The sequence below is a fragment of the Bos mutus genome, chromosome 5 (genome assembly GCF_027580195.1).
Source record: "Bos mutus isolate GX-2022 chromosome 5, NWIPB_WYAK_1.1, whole genome shotgun sequence".
Classification (NCBI taxonomy): domain Eukaryota; kingdom Metazoa; phylum Chordata; class Mammalia; order Artiodactyla; family Bovidae; genus Bos; species Bos mutus.
In genome coordinates, this window is record NC_091621.1 from 110302099 (window position 1) to 110319104 (window position 17006).

The window sequence follows — 17006 nt, forward strand, 5'->3', positions numbered from 1 at the left end:
AGATTCCCTATTTCCTTGACAACAGTGATCTTCACTAATCAGAAAGGTTAAAATGGTATCTTGGTGTAGTTTTACATTACACTTGTCTTATAAGTGAGGTTGACATCTTTTCATGTTTCAGAGCCATTTGATTTCCTTTACTGTGACAGGTCAGTATCTTTTCCTCCATTTTTCTTATGAATTTATAGGAACTCTTGATATGTTACTGAAAGTAGCCTTTCTTGGTGATGAGTTGCAAACATTTTCCCAATTTGTCATTGATCACTTGATTTTGCTTATTGTGAGTTTTGCCATGTTAAAAAATATATATTTTTAGTTAGGTTTACCAGTCTTCTATAGTTTGGGGGAGTTGTCTCATACTTAGAATGGCTTTCGCTCTCCGTTACGATTTTTGAAATTCTCCCATGGTCTACTCTATGTTTCTTCCCAACCACCGACTAAGCTGCCTACATGCAGGGCTGAGGGGAGCCAGTCAACTTGAGTCTTGTCCAGGCCAAGACTCTGAGACTCCCCTAGTACCCTGGCAGGTGCTCTCAGATTGGACAAAAACCCTTCTTTATGGTAAGCAAAATCGTATGCTCGTGCTTTGCTAACTGCCTCCAAAACAAGTGTACAAAGGCCTTTGGCATTTTGTCTTTCTGTTGTTTTGCTAATTAATTATGCAAGGCAAAGAGGGGGTGGACACCTAGTGACCAACTGGACTAGTTGCTCCTGTGACGTGAGCTCTGTTTTGCTGCCTGAGATCAGATTTTCAGCAACTGGGCCAGACTGAAGGGAACAATCATTGGAAAGTACAGTCACAGGAAGCTTCCTCAGGACAGACAAGTACAGGCCACTCCGTTGCTTACTAGATTCGAGACCTTGAGACAGTCATTAACTGCTCTGATCCTCAGCATCTTCTTTTGTAATAATGACACCTACCTCCCAGGCCATTGGAAGAATCTAGTAAGATAATGGAGGTAAAGCCTTTAACCCTGGGCCTGGCACAGAGTTGATGCTCAACAAAGGGAAGCTTGTTTTATACTTTTTCAAATTTGGCCATTCCAGGTCTTAGTTGCAGCACGTGGGATCTTTAGTTTTGGCAGGCGAACTCTCGGTTTGCGGTGTGCATGCTAAGTCGCTTCACTTATTTCTGACTCCGCGACCCTATGGACTGTAAGCCCACCAGGCCCCTCGGTCCATGGGGTTCTCCAGACAAGAATACTGGAGTGTGTTGCCGTGCCCTCCTCCAGGGGTTTTTCCAGACCTAGGGATCAAACCCGTCTCTTACATCTCCTGCACTGGCAAGTGGGTTCTTTACCACTAGTGCCACCGGCAAAGCCCCTGGTTGCCACTGGCGGGATCTAGTTCCCTGACCAAAGTTGAACTCTGACCCCTTGCATTGGAAGCACAGAGTCTTAGCCACTGGACCACCAGGGAGGTCCTCAAAAAGAAGCTTTTTATTTTTCCTAAGGCGACAGTCCTGAACTTGGCCTTGAGGGAGCCAATGTTTGAATAGAAAATGGAGAGACATTTATAACTGGAGAGCAGGGTGTTCTGATTGTACCTAGGATGACCTGAGTGACCACACAGAGCGATCCAAGCCACTGAAAGAAGTTTTATTACATATCACACTTTCCAAGAGAAAGGGCCATGCCACGACATGCAGGGCCAAGTTGGGGTAGCACCAGGGTTTGGTTAAGAGGCAGAAGCAGCCAAGGGAAAGTATGGCTCAGAACCTTGATTATGGTTTCTGGGTGAAGGGATGGGCCAAGCAGGGTCGGCAGGTTTAGAACTAGATGATTCTAATGATTTCAGTGAGCTCTGGGCTATAGGAGTTGTCTCTAGTTGTCCAGTACCTGGCTTGGATGATTTAGGGCAGGGGAAATGCTGTCTCTGTGTGTGTTAGAAGGAGATAATTGAGGATGCAGGCTTTTTCGTTTCTTGGTTTGTTTTTATTTTTTTTCACTGCACCACCCAGCACATGAGATTTTAGTTCCCGGACCAGGGATGTAACCAGCCCCCCCTGCAGTGGAAGTGTGGAGTCTTAACCACAGGGAAGTCCCAAGATATGGGGTTTTGATTGGTTGATGAAAAGTGTGCTCAAATTGTTTACTATCTCTAGGAATTATCTAGCCCTGTGGGAGAAGGCAATGACACCCCACTCCAGTACTCTTGCCTGGAAAATCCCATGGACGGAGGAGCCTGGTAGGCTGCAGTCCATGGGGTCTCTAGGAGTCGGACACTACTGAGCGACTTCACTTTCACTTTTCACTTTCATTCATTGGAGAAGGAAATGGCAACCCACTCCAGTGTTCTTGCCTGGAGAATCCCAGGGACCGGGGAGCCTGATGGGCTGCCATCTAGGGGTTGCACAGAGTCGGACGTGACTGAAGCGACTTAGCAGCAGCAGTAGCAGTGAGGTGCAGTCTTTTCAGAATTAGCAAGGCCCAGGATGTCAAAGCATTATCTGGCAACTCGCTCCAGTATCCTTGACTGGAAAATTCCATGGACAGATTGCCTGGCGCACTACAGTCCATGGGGTGGCAAAGAGTCAGACACGACTGAGTGACTGAGCACATACATACACACAGAGGATGTCAAAACATAAAATACAGAAAATTTAAAACATGATTAATAAGCACAGCAGGTCTAACATTTAAAGCCCTCCCCAATCCCACGTTTTTATGGACTATGTGGTCAGCTGCTGAGTTTCTTGTCCTTGAAGGTATCCAAACAGAATTAGATGCCCATGTATTGGGGATACTAGAAAAGGGATGCTTATTGGAAGAACTATTTGAAAGGCTTCTTCTAGACAACTACTCAAGCTGGCTTACACAAAAGTGTTTATTAGTCACTGGGAAGTTTGAGCCTTTCAGGTATAGTTGGATCCAGGAGTACACAAGCTGTCATCAGAAATTTGCCCCTCTCTGTTGCTTAGCTGAAGTTTCCTCTGCCTTCACCCTCTCTTGATATCTAGCAAACTCCATGAGGTGAGAGAATAAAATTTTCCAGATTATTCCAGGGCAAGTCCTGGGACTGGCTCTTCGGTCACAGTTTTTGGTAGGTGCCCATCCCTGACTCCATCTCTGTAGCCAGGAGGATGAAGTGAAAGTGAAGTCACTCAGTTGTGTCCGACTGTTTGCGACCCCATGGACTGCAGCCTACCAGGCTCCTCTGTCCACGGGATTTTCCAGGCAAGAATACTGGAGTAGGTTGCCATTTCCTTCTCCAGGAGATCTTCCCAACCCGGGGATGGAACCTGGGTCTCCCGCATTGTAGGCAGACACTTTACCGTCTGAGCCACCAGGGAAGTCTTGGAGCAACCCAAGTGGTCAAACCTATATTGTACCCCTACCCCGGTATCAGATCGAGGCGGAGCCCCACTCAAAGCACACAGACTGAGAGAGGGGCCAGGGGAGGCCCCTCCAGGAAAACTGAAGAGCCTTCGACAAAGGACCGGGAGGCCCGGACGGTGTATGACCCCAAAGTGACCACAGCGACCTCTGGTTCCTTCCAGCTAGAAATTCCGGCCACCCTCAGCTTGCAGGGCCCGAGTTTCCAGGTCGAGGGTGCCACTTTTCGGTCCCCTGGGCAGTCTGGGAGCTGGCTGCTCAGACCTCGCTGACCCTCGCGTCCCCCCCTGGCCAGGCCCGGGATGCTCCAGAACCGCGTGCTGCTGTGGAAGGAGCAGTCGGAGGCCAGCCGCAGCCCATCGCGCGCCCACTCCCCGGGCCTGCTGGGCCCCGTGCTGGGGCCGCCCTACCCCTCGGGCCGCCTGACGCCCACCCGCCTGGACATGGTGAGGCCCTGGGCGCCCCCGCCGCCGCCGTTCGCGCCCCCGCCGCCCCCGGCACCCTCCGCGGGACCCTGGGGCCTGAGGCCCGCCGCCTGGAGCCTCCTCCCCCCGAGGGCTCCGGTCTACGCAGCGCCCCTCCGCCGCTCCTTCCGCCCCGGCGCGGCCTCCGCGCCCCCGTGGTGGCTCGGCCGGCGGCCCGAGAACCCCTACGCCGAGGCCTGGGACTGGGGGTGGGGGCTGGAATAGGGCGCCGCGCCCCGCCCCTCCCCGCCCCACCCTCCCCTGCCCGTCTGCCCCTAGCAGCCCCAGAGGGCCCTGGGAGAGTTCGGCTCCCCCCGCAGCCGGCACGGCTCCGGCTCCTACGGCCCCGAGCCCGCCGAGGCGAGGTCCGCGTCCCAGCTGGAGCCAGACCACCGCCGGTCCCTGCCCCGGACGCCGTCCGCCTGTGAGTAGCCCCCGGAGCGCAGAGGGAGGGCCGGGGTCTCAGGCTGGGGACCTGGGGCCGGGAAGAGGAACCGAGGTTGCGCGGCAGCAGGAGGGATCGAGGGTAGACGCCAGGGAGGACTTCCCACCCACGTGGCACGGCGCTCTCCCGCCCCTCCCTCAGCCTCGCTCTACAGCAGCAGCACCCAGCGCTCGCGCTCCAACTCCTTCGGCGAGCGCCCGGGCGGTGGGGGCGGCGGCGGCTGCGCCCGGAGAGTCCGCGCTCTGGTCTCACACTCGGAGGGCGCCAACCACACGCTGCTGCGCTTCTCGGCCGGAGACGTCGTCGAGGTGCTGGTGCCCGAAGCCCAGAACGGCTGGCTCTATGGCAAGCTGGAGGGCTCATCCTCGTGAGTGGGAGCCCCGGGGCGCAGGGTGGGTTGGAAGGAGGACTGGATGGCCTGGGTTCCAGCTCCGAGTCTTCCAGGATAGCAGCTGTCCCTGAGGCCTCGGACAGCTCTCCCCTTTTCCCATCCTTCTCCTCGTCCCACCCTATTTTCCTCATCCCTTCTGGCAGGGAAGGAAGAACCTCTTTACCAAGTTCAGGGTGGTGGCCCTTGAGAGGATGGTAGAGGATGGGGAAGGGAAAGGTTCTCTCACAAATGGGAACACTACGAAACCTTACTGCTTGAGCACCCACCATGCACCTCAAAGTGAGCCAAGCTCTGAGAAGAGACTGGACAGAGAGGTGGGCCAGGTGCAGGGGAGATGCTGGGACCTTGCAAGCCGAGTGTGCTCACTCCCTCGCAGTCAGACACGGGGGAAATCCTTAGAGAACATAAACGGGGGCTGCTTTTGACACCAGGCAGTAGAAAAGGGGGAGGCGGGGGAGTACACTGCAGTCGCTGCAAGCCTGGAGGAGAGCAGGGACCACTCTTTCTGCCAGAGAAAAGAGGGAAGGTGGGAGCTCGCTGCAGCCACACAGTGCCTTCCCCCCAGGGCTTTACGGGCAAGAGACTGTGTGGTGCTCAGGCCCACTCATGCTAAGGAGAGAGGAATGAGTGAGGATAAGAGGGGATGAATGAATGGAACATCCACAGAGGAGTCAGCAGGTGCACGTGAGGGTGCTCACCGGGTGGGTTAGTAGGTGGTTACTGGATGAGGATGTTGTAGGCAGGCGGATGCTTGTTCCTATGAGCAGATGGGCAGATACAGGGGGGCACGGAAAGATGCACAGATGGGGGGTGCACGTCTAGACTAATTGGGAGAGGTGTGTGAGTGGATTGACAGAGAGGTGGGCAGTGGGCAAGTGCTGATGGATGGGTTAGTGGATTGGCGGTCCTGGGGTGGTTGCCCTCATGGATGAGTGATGCGTGGACAGCATGATTGTGTGGATAGATGGGTGGATGGCAGGTGACTGAATGGATAAGGAACAGAAGGAGGAGCCAATGGGTAGAGATGTAACCAAGAACACAGGTGGTGGGAAAGACACCTGCTTTGCAGGCCCACGTCGGAGGGCAGCAGGGTGCCACCCTGAAAGTTCCCTAAACAGGCATGTAGCCAACCTCCTGGGAAGACCTGATTATAAAACCGCCTAGAACAGTATATTAACGCATATATATGGAATTGAGAAAGATGGTAACGATGACTCTATATGCGAGACAACAAAAGAGACACAGATGTAAAGAACAGACTTTTGGACTCTGTGAGATGGGATGATTTGAGAGAATAGCACTGAAACATGTGTATTACCATATGTGAGACAGATCACCAGTCCAAGTTCGATGTGTGAAACGGCACTCAAAGCCGGTGCACTGGGACGACTCTGAGGGATGGGGTGGGGAGAGGGGTTCAGGATGGGGGACACATGTACACCCATGGCTGATTCATGTCGATGTATGGCAAAAACCACTGCAATATTGTAAAGTAATTAGCCTCCAATTAAAATTAATTAAAAAAATCAGAGGTATGATTTTTAGATCAGAGGTCTCAAATCACAGTCCTGGGACATCATTATTCTTTCTGTGATTCAGGTTAGGGAAAATGATGGCAAGTTTCATTAGTAGGCATATTATGGTGAAAAGAGAACTAAAACGCTCTGAAAATGGTTTTACTTTGTCAGTTTGAGTTGAAATAGCTTCCAGTTACCTTTAGGTGAGAATGTTGTCGATCAGGTTTGAGGTGGGGCGTCTATGGTGGCTCTTTGGAGAACACTTGCCCAGGTGTTCTGCATAATCTGATGGATTCCGTGGAATCTGAAAAGGCTAGGGAACATCGATCGTAGTGTCTCTCCTTTGACCCCGGCTGCTCTGAAGGTGCAGTAATGAGCTTCCAATCAGACAAAGTCTCCAGGGGCAGGATGCCCAGAGTCACCGGAACCAGGGGGCCCAGGGTGGAGGGTTAATAGCCAGGCACCCCTGGCTCCGGTGCTCTTTCCTCTGGGCTCCCACAGCTGCCTGTGGTCCCCCACCCCAGCCCACCCTCTCCCCTGGGCATCACCCTCGTAATCATCTGTTTGTGGATCTGTCTCCCTGCCGGGCTGGGAGCCCCAGGGGAGCAGGGATTGCGTCTGGCTCTCCATGGGCCCTCGTGTAGTGGGTGCTCAGTGAGTAGGGAATGAAACTGTCACTCCATGTCCTCAGATACAATGATTTCCTTCTCAGATCTCCAGTTCCCCCTCTCTAAGACACCCCAGCCCCTGGTAGGACCCATGAGTCTGGGCGGGTGGCTTTGAGTGACAGCAAAGACTTCCTTCAAAAAATGAAAGGAGTTACTCTGAGCCACGCCTGGCACACAGCAGTGCCCAGTAGTCGTCGACCCCTCTTAGAAGTGGCATTTTGATCACTGCTGTTGGGCCTCTTGCTTCCACCCTACAGGAGCGGCTGGTTCCCTGAGGCCTATGTGAAGCCTTTGGACGAGCTGCCCGTGAATCCCATGAACCCCTTGAACCCAGTGACCTCCATGAACCCCAGGAGCCCTGTGAATGAGCTGCCTTCCAGGTACCGCTGGTCAGAGGTAGGGCAGGGGCTTCAGTGGGTGGCGGGGGCAGTGGCCCCACCCACCAGGGAGGGCATCTCTGAGCTGCAGTCCTGAGTGGGCCCAGCCTCCCTTGGCCCCTGGAGAAAGGGCGCCCCCATCTCACTACAGGCTGAAGGTCATTGTCCGTCCCTCTCAGGACTGCCTTCAAGCCAACAGTCTCCTTTCACCCAGGGGAAGAGGATGTGGGATGCTCAGGGGCCCAGCAGATGGGGTTGGATGCAGCAGGGCCTGAACCCTGACTCTCTTCTCTTCTCTCCTTTCTCTGGACTCAGGTCCTACCCGCTCCGGGGTAGCCACAGCCTTGATGACCTCCTGGACCGACCAGGCAACTCCACAGCATCTTCGGACTACTGGGATGGCCAGTCCCGCTCCCGAACCCCAAGCCACATCCCGAGCCGCACCCCCAGCCCCGCACCTACACCCTTGCCCAGCAGCCGCCGAAGTAGCATGGGCAGCATGGGGGTGGCCAGTGACGTCAAGGTGAGCCCCCTCTTGCAGCCTGCTCTCAACCCCGGGGTGGGGCAGTGGGCAGGGAGACCAGGTAACCCTCCCTGCCATCCCTTGGCTGGCTGGAGGGGACCCTCCCAGCCCAGCCGCAGCCTGCCCATCTGTGCAGGGAAGGACAGAATGGGCTTCTTGAGTCCGGGGTGGAGGGTGGGGGGGAAAGATTCCTCTAGCAGAGGGGAGCCCCAGAGTCCTGATAGGAGCACTGGAAAAGGGCCCCCTCTGGGGCGGTGTTAGTCCTGGGAGATGGCACTTGGCCCAGAGGCTCCTTGAGTCTACACCCACAGCATTTTGTGTTTTCAAATGCTTGACCTCATCTCGCAGGAGCTTGGCACTGCAGAGGCCTCTGGGCCAGTCCTCTGCCCTGCTGGAGTGGGGAGCTGGGTGGGGGACTCGCTTGCTCCTTCCCCACCAAACCCGATCCTCCCTCCCCCTCACTGCAGAAACTTGCATCCTGGGAGCAGCAACCCCCAGAGCTCTTCCCTCGGTGAGTCCCCGAGCAAGTGTCAGAGGGAGCTGGGCTCGGCAGAGGGCTGTGGGGGAGACACGGTGGGCCTGAGTGGAGGTGACCCCGTGGGCACAGGAGGTAGGGGCGGACCCCTGGCTCAGATGCCCAGATGCCTCCCCCAGATCCCCAGCCAGTTGGGGACCTGGCCCCTCTCACTCCCTCCTCTCCCCACCACCCCCGGCAGGGGTACGAACCCCTTTGCTACCGTAAAGCTGCGTCCCACCGTCACCAATGACCGCTCAGCGCCCCTCATCCGCTGAGGCGCCTTCCTCCACCTGGAGTCTGAGGTCGTCCCCGCCACCCACACCTGCCCAGCTGCCTAGAGCTGGCGGCAGCGGAAGCAGCAGCAGTGGATCCAAGGAGCTGGGGCCTTGGTACCGGGGGGTGACCGCCCCTCCCCAAACCACACCCCAGCCTGAGCAGTTCCAAGGGCATTGGCCTAGGGTCTGGGCCCTTCAAACGAAAGCAGGCGGAATTAGGGGACAGAACCATTTCTTCCCCTCCAGGGACTCCGGACTCTCCCTGGGGGCCTACCTTGTGCCCCCTCAAACTCTTCCCCCTTCTCTGTCCCAGTGGGGAGAAGCCCCTTGCACACCCCCTCTCCCACCCCACATAGCTCCCTGTTTAACTTTTGTAAATGGTGAGAAATAAAGCAAGTGCAACACATCAGCCAGCCTGGCAGAGTCTGATTTAGGGGACAGGGTGGGGCAGGTTGACTTTGACCAACCTAGACAGCATATAAAAAAGCAGAGACATTACTTTGCCTACAAAGGTCCATCTAGTCAAAGCTACAGTTTTTCCAGTAGTCACGTATGGATGTGAGAGTTGGAACATAAAGAAAGCTGAGCACGAAAGAATTGATGCTTTTGATCTATGGTGCTGGAGAAGACTCTTAGGAGTCCCTCGGACTGCAAGGATATCCAACCAGTCCATCCTAAAGGAAGTCAGTCCTGAATGCTCACTGGAAGGACTGATGCTGAAGCTGAAGCTCCAATACTTTGGCCATCAGATGTGAAGAGCTGACTCCTTGGAAAAGACCCTGATGCTAGAAAAGATTGAAGGCTGGAGGAGAAGGGGACGACAGGATGAGATGGTTGGATGGCACCATCGACTTGATGGACATGAGTTTGAGCAAGCTCCGGGAGATGGTAATGGACAGGGAAGCCTGGCATGCTGCCGTACATGGGGTCACAAAGAGTCAGACATGACTGAGCAACTGACGTGCACAGGGGCAGGTTGGGATGGAGACCTCACACTGGAAAGTCCAGAAGTTCCTAAAGGTGGGGAGACCTCGCTACTCCCAGCCCCTCACATCCCTCCTTTTAAGCAAGTCTTTTATGCTCATGCTTAGTCGCTCAGTCGTGTCCGACTCCAACGCCGTGGGCTGTAGACCACCTGGCTCCTCTGTCCATGGGATTTCCCAGGCAAAAATACTGGGGTGGGTTGCCATTTCCTCCTCCAGGGGATCTTCCCGAACCAGGGATCGAATCTTTCTCCTCCATTGGCAGGCAGATTCTTTACCATTGAGCCACCAGGGAAGCCCAAGCAAGTCTTTAGGTTTGCCCTAACTCCTACAGGCTATATCCCCCATCTCTGCCCAGGCTCATTTCTGCTGTGGGTTCCCCAGAGAGGGAGGGGTGGCAGTCACTGAGGCCTGGGACCACCAGCAGGTCACCTTCTGGCACCCTGGGACACAGCACCCTTTGTTCTGGCCCCTCCCCACCCCCTCACGTCCCAGGCTATCCAGCCTGGATTAGTCTTATCCAGGGGAAAGCCACAGAGGGCCCTCCTGGAATGTGGCCTGGGGGTGGGGGACACGGGAGGAGTTGAGGTGATTAGGGCTGGCGGGGCCTCTCCAGGGCAGGGCTGTGCCCCTTGTACCACAAGGACCCCACAGAGCAGGGCCCTGTGTGTCTTCTGTCCAAGGCCCCAGGAAATGAGGGAACCCACCTATCTCTAGCTCTCCCTGGATGGGCCTGGGACAGGGAGCCCCACCATGGAGGGCAGCCTGGCCCTGTGGGGCAGCTGCTGCCCTGTTCCTTCTCCCCTCCCAGCTTCCAGCAGAAAGCCTCTTAGAGGGGATGGGGTGGGGGAGCACTAAGCCCCAGGCTTGGGGGAGTGAGCTGCCAGAGTTCAGCCAGCGCTGATCTGCAGGAAGCCTGGGAGGCAGCCCCCACCTGGCTAGGCCTTCACAGGGGAGCCGGTGGGCTGGCCCCTTCCTGCATGCCTCAGGAGATGTGAGGCTGGATACCCAAACCCACGGGACAGCTCAGGTAAGAGTGGGGGGAGGGCTGCCTGGGACCACCTCTTGTCTTGGTGCTCAAGTGGCTTCACCTGTGGTGAGGGGCTGATGCAGGAAAAGCCAGAACTTGGTCCTGGGGTGGGGAGTAGAGTCCTGGATACCTTGGCATTACCCAAAGTCAGGAAGGAGATCCCAGCACAGAGGGGTTGCAGAAGGGAGGGAGGCTTCTGCCCCCAGCTTGGGCTGATCCATCCAGAGCCCCCTCCTGATCTGTTATAGAGGCACCTGGGGCTGCTGCGTGAACCCTTGGGTGGAGCTCGGGGGGTGTGGAGGGGATGGGGAGCTGCTCAGGGTTTGGAGGGATAGGGTCTCTCTTCCAGTGCCTCCTCAAAGGTTCCCATTTATCCAGTGGAGCCAGAGATCTGACCACCCCCCACCAAGATCCCCCGCTGACCTGGGATGATCAGTCACCCATCTTACAGGTAGGAAAACTGAGGCTCAGTCAAGGGGAGGGGACTGGCCCAAATCACAGAGCAAATCCCTGGCTAAGCTGGGATGAATTGGAACTCCGCTCCCTTGGCTTCTGAGACAAGGCTGATGTTATTACAGCGTGCTTTGATTTTTCCTCCATAATGTTCTAAATGACAGTAGACATTCCCGATCGCTGAGGAGAATTAAGAACATACCCCAAGGCCAAGGAGGAAAATGAACTCCCCCCATTCTGCAGCTGGCACTCGTCTCCCGCTCCACCGTGCTTGTTCCTTTGTCCTGAGACCCTCACATGTGCACACTGGGGACATCTTCGGTCCCCACACATGCCTCCAGTCACACACCAATGGTCGCCCTCTCCCACTCACCCGAACCCCCTTTTCCTGACATTGCTAGGTCCTGAGGGACAAGGAGTGCCCTCCAGAGGGAGTCTTCCTGAGGTCAAGACTCAGGTGGGAACGACTCTATTACCCTCCCCTCATCCTTCACGTCCCTTGAAGGAGGGGAGGCTTGGGATGAGGTGCTACCTCGGTTTCCGCTCCTGGATCCATTCTCTGAGCAGGGCTCACCTGGTACTCTTGTACCTCAGTTTCCCCACCGTGGGTCTCCATCTCCCTTTCTTGTCTGGCTACAGACCCTCGCCACAACCTCTTGTCCCCTCTCTTCCACCAGAGGCGGCAGCGATGGGCGCTAGCGGTCCCCGGCGGGGCCCCGGCCCCCCAGACGGGGGCTGGGGCTGGGCTGTGCTGGGCGCCTGCTTCGTGATCACGGGTTTCGCCTATGGCTTCCCCAAGGCCGTGAGCGTCTTCTTCCGCGCGCTTATGCGCGACTTCGGCGCGGGCTACAGCGACACAGCCTGGGTGTCCTCCATTATGCTCGCCATGCTTTACGGCACAGGTCCGCGCCCCCTCCTCGCGGACACCTCTCCTTTCCCCCAAGCCCAGGATTGAGGATCGGGACCAGGGACCAGGAGACATCTGATCCCTTGAGCATCCCCCAGGCCCCTCGGGGAGGGCATGGAAACCCCTGCCTTCCTGTGGAAGCGTTAGCACCAGAGAGGGGAGTAGTGGCCACTGGTGGAGCCCACCCCCAGGTGGCTGATCTGGCAAGCTTGGCCAGCTGGAAGGGCCCCTCCATTTCTGTCAAAAGACCCACACCCGCCTATGTTACAGGTGGGGAAACTGAGATCTAAATAAGATTCCCAATCCCAAAGCCCTAGACCACCTGGGTGGGGATGGGGGGCGATGCTGGAGTCCTCCTAGCCAAGCCGTGTGGATGATGGAGGTGAGGGGTGGGCGGGAGGGGGGCAGCCTGGGGAGGAAGGCAGCTCCTAAGGGAATGAAGCCCCTTCTGCTATTCACCTTCCATGGTCTCAGGAAGGCAGGGGAGCAGTACAGGCTCCACCCCTTGTGTCCCCCATAGGGCTCTCTTTGGTGTGTCCCAGCCAAGCTGTGTGACTTTGCCCAAGCCCCTGCACTCTCTGAACTGGGGGCGAGTGACCTCATCCCTTCAAGTCATCTCTCAAGGCTGGGAGGTACAAAGCCTGGAGTGTCTGCCAGAGAGGGGTCCAGCCCGACTGGTGACCCTGCTCTGCCCACAGGCCCGGTGTCCAGCATCCTTGTGACCCGCTTTGGATGTCGCCCGGTGATGCTGGTGGGTGGGCTGTTGGCCTCGGCTGGCATGATCCTAGCATCTTTCGCCACGCGCCTTCTGGAGCTATACCTGACAGCTGGGGTGCTCACAGGTGAGGGCGCCCACTGCTCCCCTCCTTGGGGATGGGGTTGCGGGTGGGATCAGGAGACCTTGCCACCAGACCTCCTTGTCCTCAGTTTCCCCATGATGGGCGGTCCTCGTCCCTCGGCTCAGTTCACCCCATCCCTTGGTCTGTCCGCCCTGGGGCGGGGGTGTGTGTCTGCGGGGTGCTCGCCCCTGCTTCCCGCTGCGGGCTGGGCTGGGGGCGCCCTCGGAGAGCCCCGTACAGCACTGCCTCGCCCGCAGGCCTGGGCCTGGCCCTCAACTTCCAGCCATCGCTCATCATGCTGGGGCTGTACTTCGAGCGGCGGCGGCCTTTGGCCAACGGGCTGGCGGCGGCCGGCAGCCCGGTGTTCCTGTCGGCGCTGTCGCCGCTCGGCCAGCAGCTGCTCGAGCACTTCGGCTGGCGCGGCGGCTTCCTGCTGCTCGGCGGCCTCCTGCTGAACTGCTGCGCGTGCGGCGCCGTCATGCGGCCGCCCCCGGGGCCCAGCCCGCGGCCGCGCAGGGACAGCGCAGGAGACGCGCCCGGCGAGGCGGAGGCGCACCTCGCGGGACCGCGCGTGCGCAAGGCGCCCTCTGGCGGTCGGACCCGCCGGCGCCTGCTGGACGTGACCGTGTGCGCCGACCGCGCCTTCGCCGTGTACGCCGTCACCAAGTTCCTGATGGCGCTCGGGCTCTTCGTGCCCGCCATCCTGTTGGTGAACTACGCCAAGGACGCGGGCGTGCCCGACTCCGAGGCTGCCTTCCTGCTCTCCATCGTGGGCTTCGTTGACATCGTGGCGCGGCCGGCGTGCGGCGCCCTGGCCGGCCTGGCGCGCCTGCGGCCACACGTCGCCTACCTCTTCAGCCTGGCCCTGATGGCCAACGGGCTCACGGACCTGAGCAGCGCGCGGGCCCGCAGCTACGGCGCCCTTGTCGCCTTCTGCATCGCCTTCGGCCTCTCCTACGGCATGGTGGGCGCCCTGCAGTTCGAGGTGCTCATGGCGGCCGTGGGCGCACCCCGATTCCCCAGTGCTCTGGGCCTGGTCCTCCTCCTCGAGGCTGTGGCTGTGCTCATCGGACCGCCCTCTGCCGGTGCGCCCCGTCGGAGGAGAGGGTGGCCTAGTGCCCCGGGGTCCGAGGGAAGCCCCCCCACCCCTTTATCCTGGATGGAACATCCAGGGACGGGGGAGGGGAAGGGCCCCTTCGGGAGAGACAGCCCGGTTACACTCCCCTTCCCATGGCCAACTAGCCTCCCCTCCAAGCTGTACCACCCGCTCCAGGGTAGGGCCAGAAAAGCCAGGAAATGTACCAGGAAGAACCCAACGTGGGTGGTCTCCAGCAGATGGCACAAAGGCCTTGTGAAGTGCAGGTGCTTATTCTCCTTCTGCAGGGAGGCACAGAGGCCAAGTTCAAGTTGCCAGTCCCAGAATCCGATCTGAGCCCGCCCAGTGCTTAATGCCCACACCTCCGAAATACTACATCTGAGTTTTTAGTCTCCCCAGCCTCTAGGGGTGACTGGAATAGGGAGTGTCCTTGAGGAACCAGGAGCAGAGTTCACAGGGGGCAGGGCGCTGGGGTATTCTGCTGTGCACACTGCCTGCTGGGTGCTCTACACTCACATAGGAAATCATCCTGATGAGGCGGCAGGGTAAGGCTTCCTGCAGGGTGGGCATGAGCGTGGCCTTTCGGGGCAGGGCAGGACCCCACAGGAGAGGGCACAGGGTGTGTCTGGGGGACACTGTCCCTGTACAAGTAAGGCAGGAACTAGGATCAGAAAGGTGGAGGTGGGAGTTCCTAGGGTCTTCCTGGGTGGTCAGGCTATCCCTGAAATGGCAGGAAGCCTGCCCATGAGCAGGAGAGAGCTGAGGTCACAGGCTCCGGGATGGAGCCATGACATGGGCCACCTTTGCTGGGGCCCAGGCTGCAGCTGAGATGGCCCACGCTAGCTGAGCGCCCTCATCAAATTTTGCCAATTCACCTGACCCAGTGGAACCACAAAGCTCCTGAAGCCGCGTGAGCAGCCCCCGAGCCCACCACCAAAAGTTATAAAACCAGCCAGAGGCTCAGAGACTCATCTTTCATTTTCTTGTGTGACCCTGGGGTGGATCTAATAGGCAGAGAAGGTACTTGGGGTGAGAAGGTGAGGACTGCGTGTGGGGTGGGACTGGCTGCTGGGCTAGCATCAGGAAGGCAAGTTTAGGGTGCTGCTCAGAGGGGCCCAGGGTGGGCAGCTGGCTTGAGGACCACCAGGGAACCTCCTGAGGCCACTGAGATGCATACGGAGAGGGTCACAACCTGCTGTGGACTGCTTCAAGGAGGCCCCTGAGAGAGCGAGGCATCTGAGGAGCCACACTTCAGGGGAAATACTTGGAATTTAAAGATTTTCCTGAGGGAATTCCTTGGCAGTCTGGTGGTTAGGACTCTGCACTTTCACTGGGGGGAATCTGGGTTCGAACCCTGGTCAGGGAACTAGCATGCTGCAAGCCATGCAGCATGGCTGGGGAGATAAAAAGACTTTGCCAAGTATGAAAGTAACAGGTACCTGTGATAGAAAGCTTGGAAAATACAGAGAATAGGAGTAATCTCTCCACGAACCCTGCCTCCAGTCCCATGCTGATGATAGCTCAGTCTGAGTTACATGGGGCCCCCTGGGAGTGGGGTTGGCCTGGGAGGTTGGGAGAGAGCTGAACCAGGCCCCTGAAGACCAAGGTGGTTAGGTGGAAAAAGCAAGAGTTGGGGCCCCCAGGCTGAGCCCTGTACTCTCCCAACTCCCAGGTCAAATATCCCCAGCTGGGCCAGTTCCAGGGTACATGTGGAATTTGAATTTGGGGAACAGGAGGGCCCTATTAAGTGCTGCCTCACCTCAGGCCCCATGTGCTCAGTCATTCAGTCGTGTCTGACTCTTTTGTGATCCCATGGACTGTAGCCCACCAGGCTTCTCTGTCCATGGGATTCTCCAGGCAACAGTACTGGAGTGGGTTGCCATTTCCTTCTCCAGGGGATCTTCCCGACCCAGGGCTCGAACCCACGTTTCCTGCATTGCAGGCAGATTCTTTACCCCTGAGCCACCGGAGAAGCCCCATATCACTTAAGAAACTGAGATCCAGGGAGGAGAAGTGACAGTTTTAAGGTCTCAGATGGCAGAACCCTCATGGATTTTTGCCATCTGAAACAAAGACTGGGGAGTGTGTCCCGTGAGCCCCACCAAGAGCACTGCGTGTGTCCATGTGCGCGTGTGCGTGTGTGAAGGGTAGGCTCCCCTGCCTGCCCTCACCTCCCATCTGCCCTCCCCTCAGGCCGCCTGGTGGACGCGCTCAAGAACTACGAGATCATCTTCTACCTGGCAGGCTCCGAGGTGGCCCTGGCGGGGATCTTCATGGCTGTGGCCACCAACTGTTGCCTGCGCCGCCCCAGGGACGGCCCGCCCAGCCCAGGCACCGAGGGCGGGGCTGGCGATGGGGAGGAGGCTGAGGCCGAAGTGGACTCTGACCTCCCGCCCGCTGGCACTGAGGAGCCCGGTGGCCTTGAGGCCGTGGAGGTGCCAAGCCCGGGCACTGGGCCTTCGCAACCCGAGGTGAAGATGGAGCCAGGGCTGGACTCTTGAGTCTGTGTAGCGCCAGGTGGCAGGGACTTCAGAAATGGGGCTTCCCCTCTCAGAGCCCCCACACCAGGTGGGGGTGGGGGGCTGCTCCTGGGGGTCACCTCTGGGGGTCCATGAGGGGAGCTGCCACCCTCAATTGCCCTGGGTGGCCCTGGTCCCGCCAGTGAGGCCACTGTTGCACAGCCTGTGTGAATCTGAAGTTCATAAAACTGAGCTGACAAAGAGTTCTGTTTCTGCATCTCTGGCTGCTCCCTAGGGGTTGGGGGGGGGGAGGGGCGCGTGGGCCAGGGAGTCCGAGAGGCTCTCCCCTGGGCCCTCTGATGGGAATTGGTGGGCGCTGGGGACGGAGTGGCAGAGGGGGAGGATGGCAGGGGAAGGTGGCCCTGATCCCGGCCCTGCGCACTGAAGCCCTTCCGGCAGGTGCTGCTGGAGGGGCCCAGGGCAGAGAATGGGTGCACCCATCCCAGAGCAGCGGGCGGGGCTGGATCCTGGCTCCTCTCTCACAGTGTAGGTGAGCGAATGTGACTCCATAACTCCATCTTGTGGCGGCTGGGAGAGCTGGGGCTGAGGGTTGGGGGATGGCACCTACCTTGCCCCCCTCACCTTTCTAAAAGTGACCCTCTCTCTAAAGACCCAGCCTCCTCTCTCTAGGGGATAAACTCGGGTTTCCTGGGGCCTTTGCTCTGGA

General features: G+C 58.0%; 2 protein-coding genes across 2 annotated transcripts in view; both read left to right on the forward strand.

The window, feature by feature from the left end:
- Positions 1-8661, forward strand: part of BAIAP2L2 (BAR/IMD domain containing adaptor protein 2 like 2) — a 28968-nt gene extending 20307 nt beyond the window's left edge. The window contains exons 8-15 of the mRNA XM_070370155.1: positions 3500-3564; positions 3631-3781; positions 4082-4223; positions 4386-4611; positions 7078-7200; positions 7513-7720; positions 8188-8231; positions 8437-8661. Of these exons, the coding sequence (XP_070226256.1) occupies positions 3500-3564; positions 3631-3781; positions 4082-4223; positions 4386-4611; positions 7078-7200; positions 7513-7720; positions 8188-8231; positions 8437-8512 (1035 nt within the window). The 3' untranslated portion in view covers positions 8513-8661. The remainder of the gene's footprint in view (positions 1-3499; positions 3565-3630; positions 3782-4081; positions 4224-4385; positions 4612-7077; positions 7201-7512; positions 7721-8187; positions 8232-8436) is intronic.
- A 2893-nt stretch (positions 8662-11554) lies between these two features.
- SLC16A8 (solute carrier family 16 member 8) lies at positions 11555-16321 on the forward strand. Its single transcript, XM_070370156.1, has 4 exons — positions 11555-11880; positions 12584-12727; positions 12982-13809; positions 16014-16321. Exons 1-4 carry the CDS (start codon positions 11667-11669, stop codon positions 16319-16321), a joined length of 1494 nt encoding a protein of 497 aa, XP_070226257.1. The 5' UTR covers positions 11555-11666.
- Positions 16322-17006: the final 685 nt, after the last annotated feature.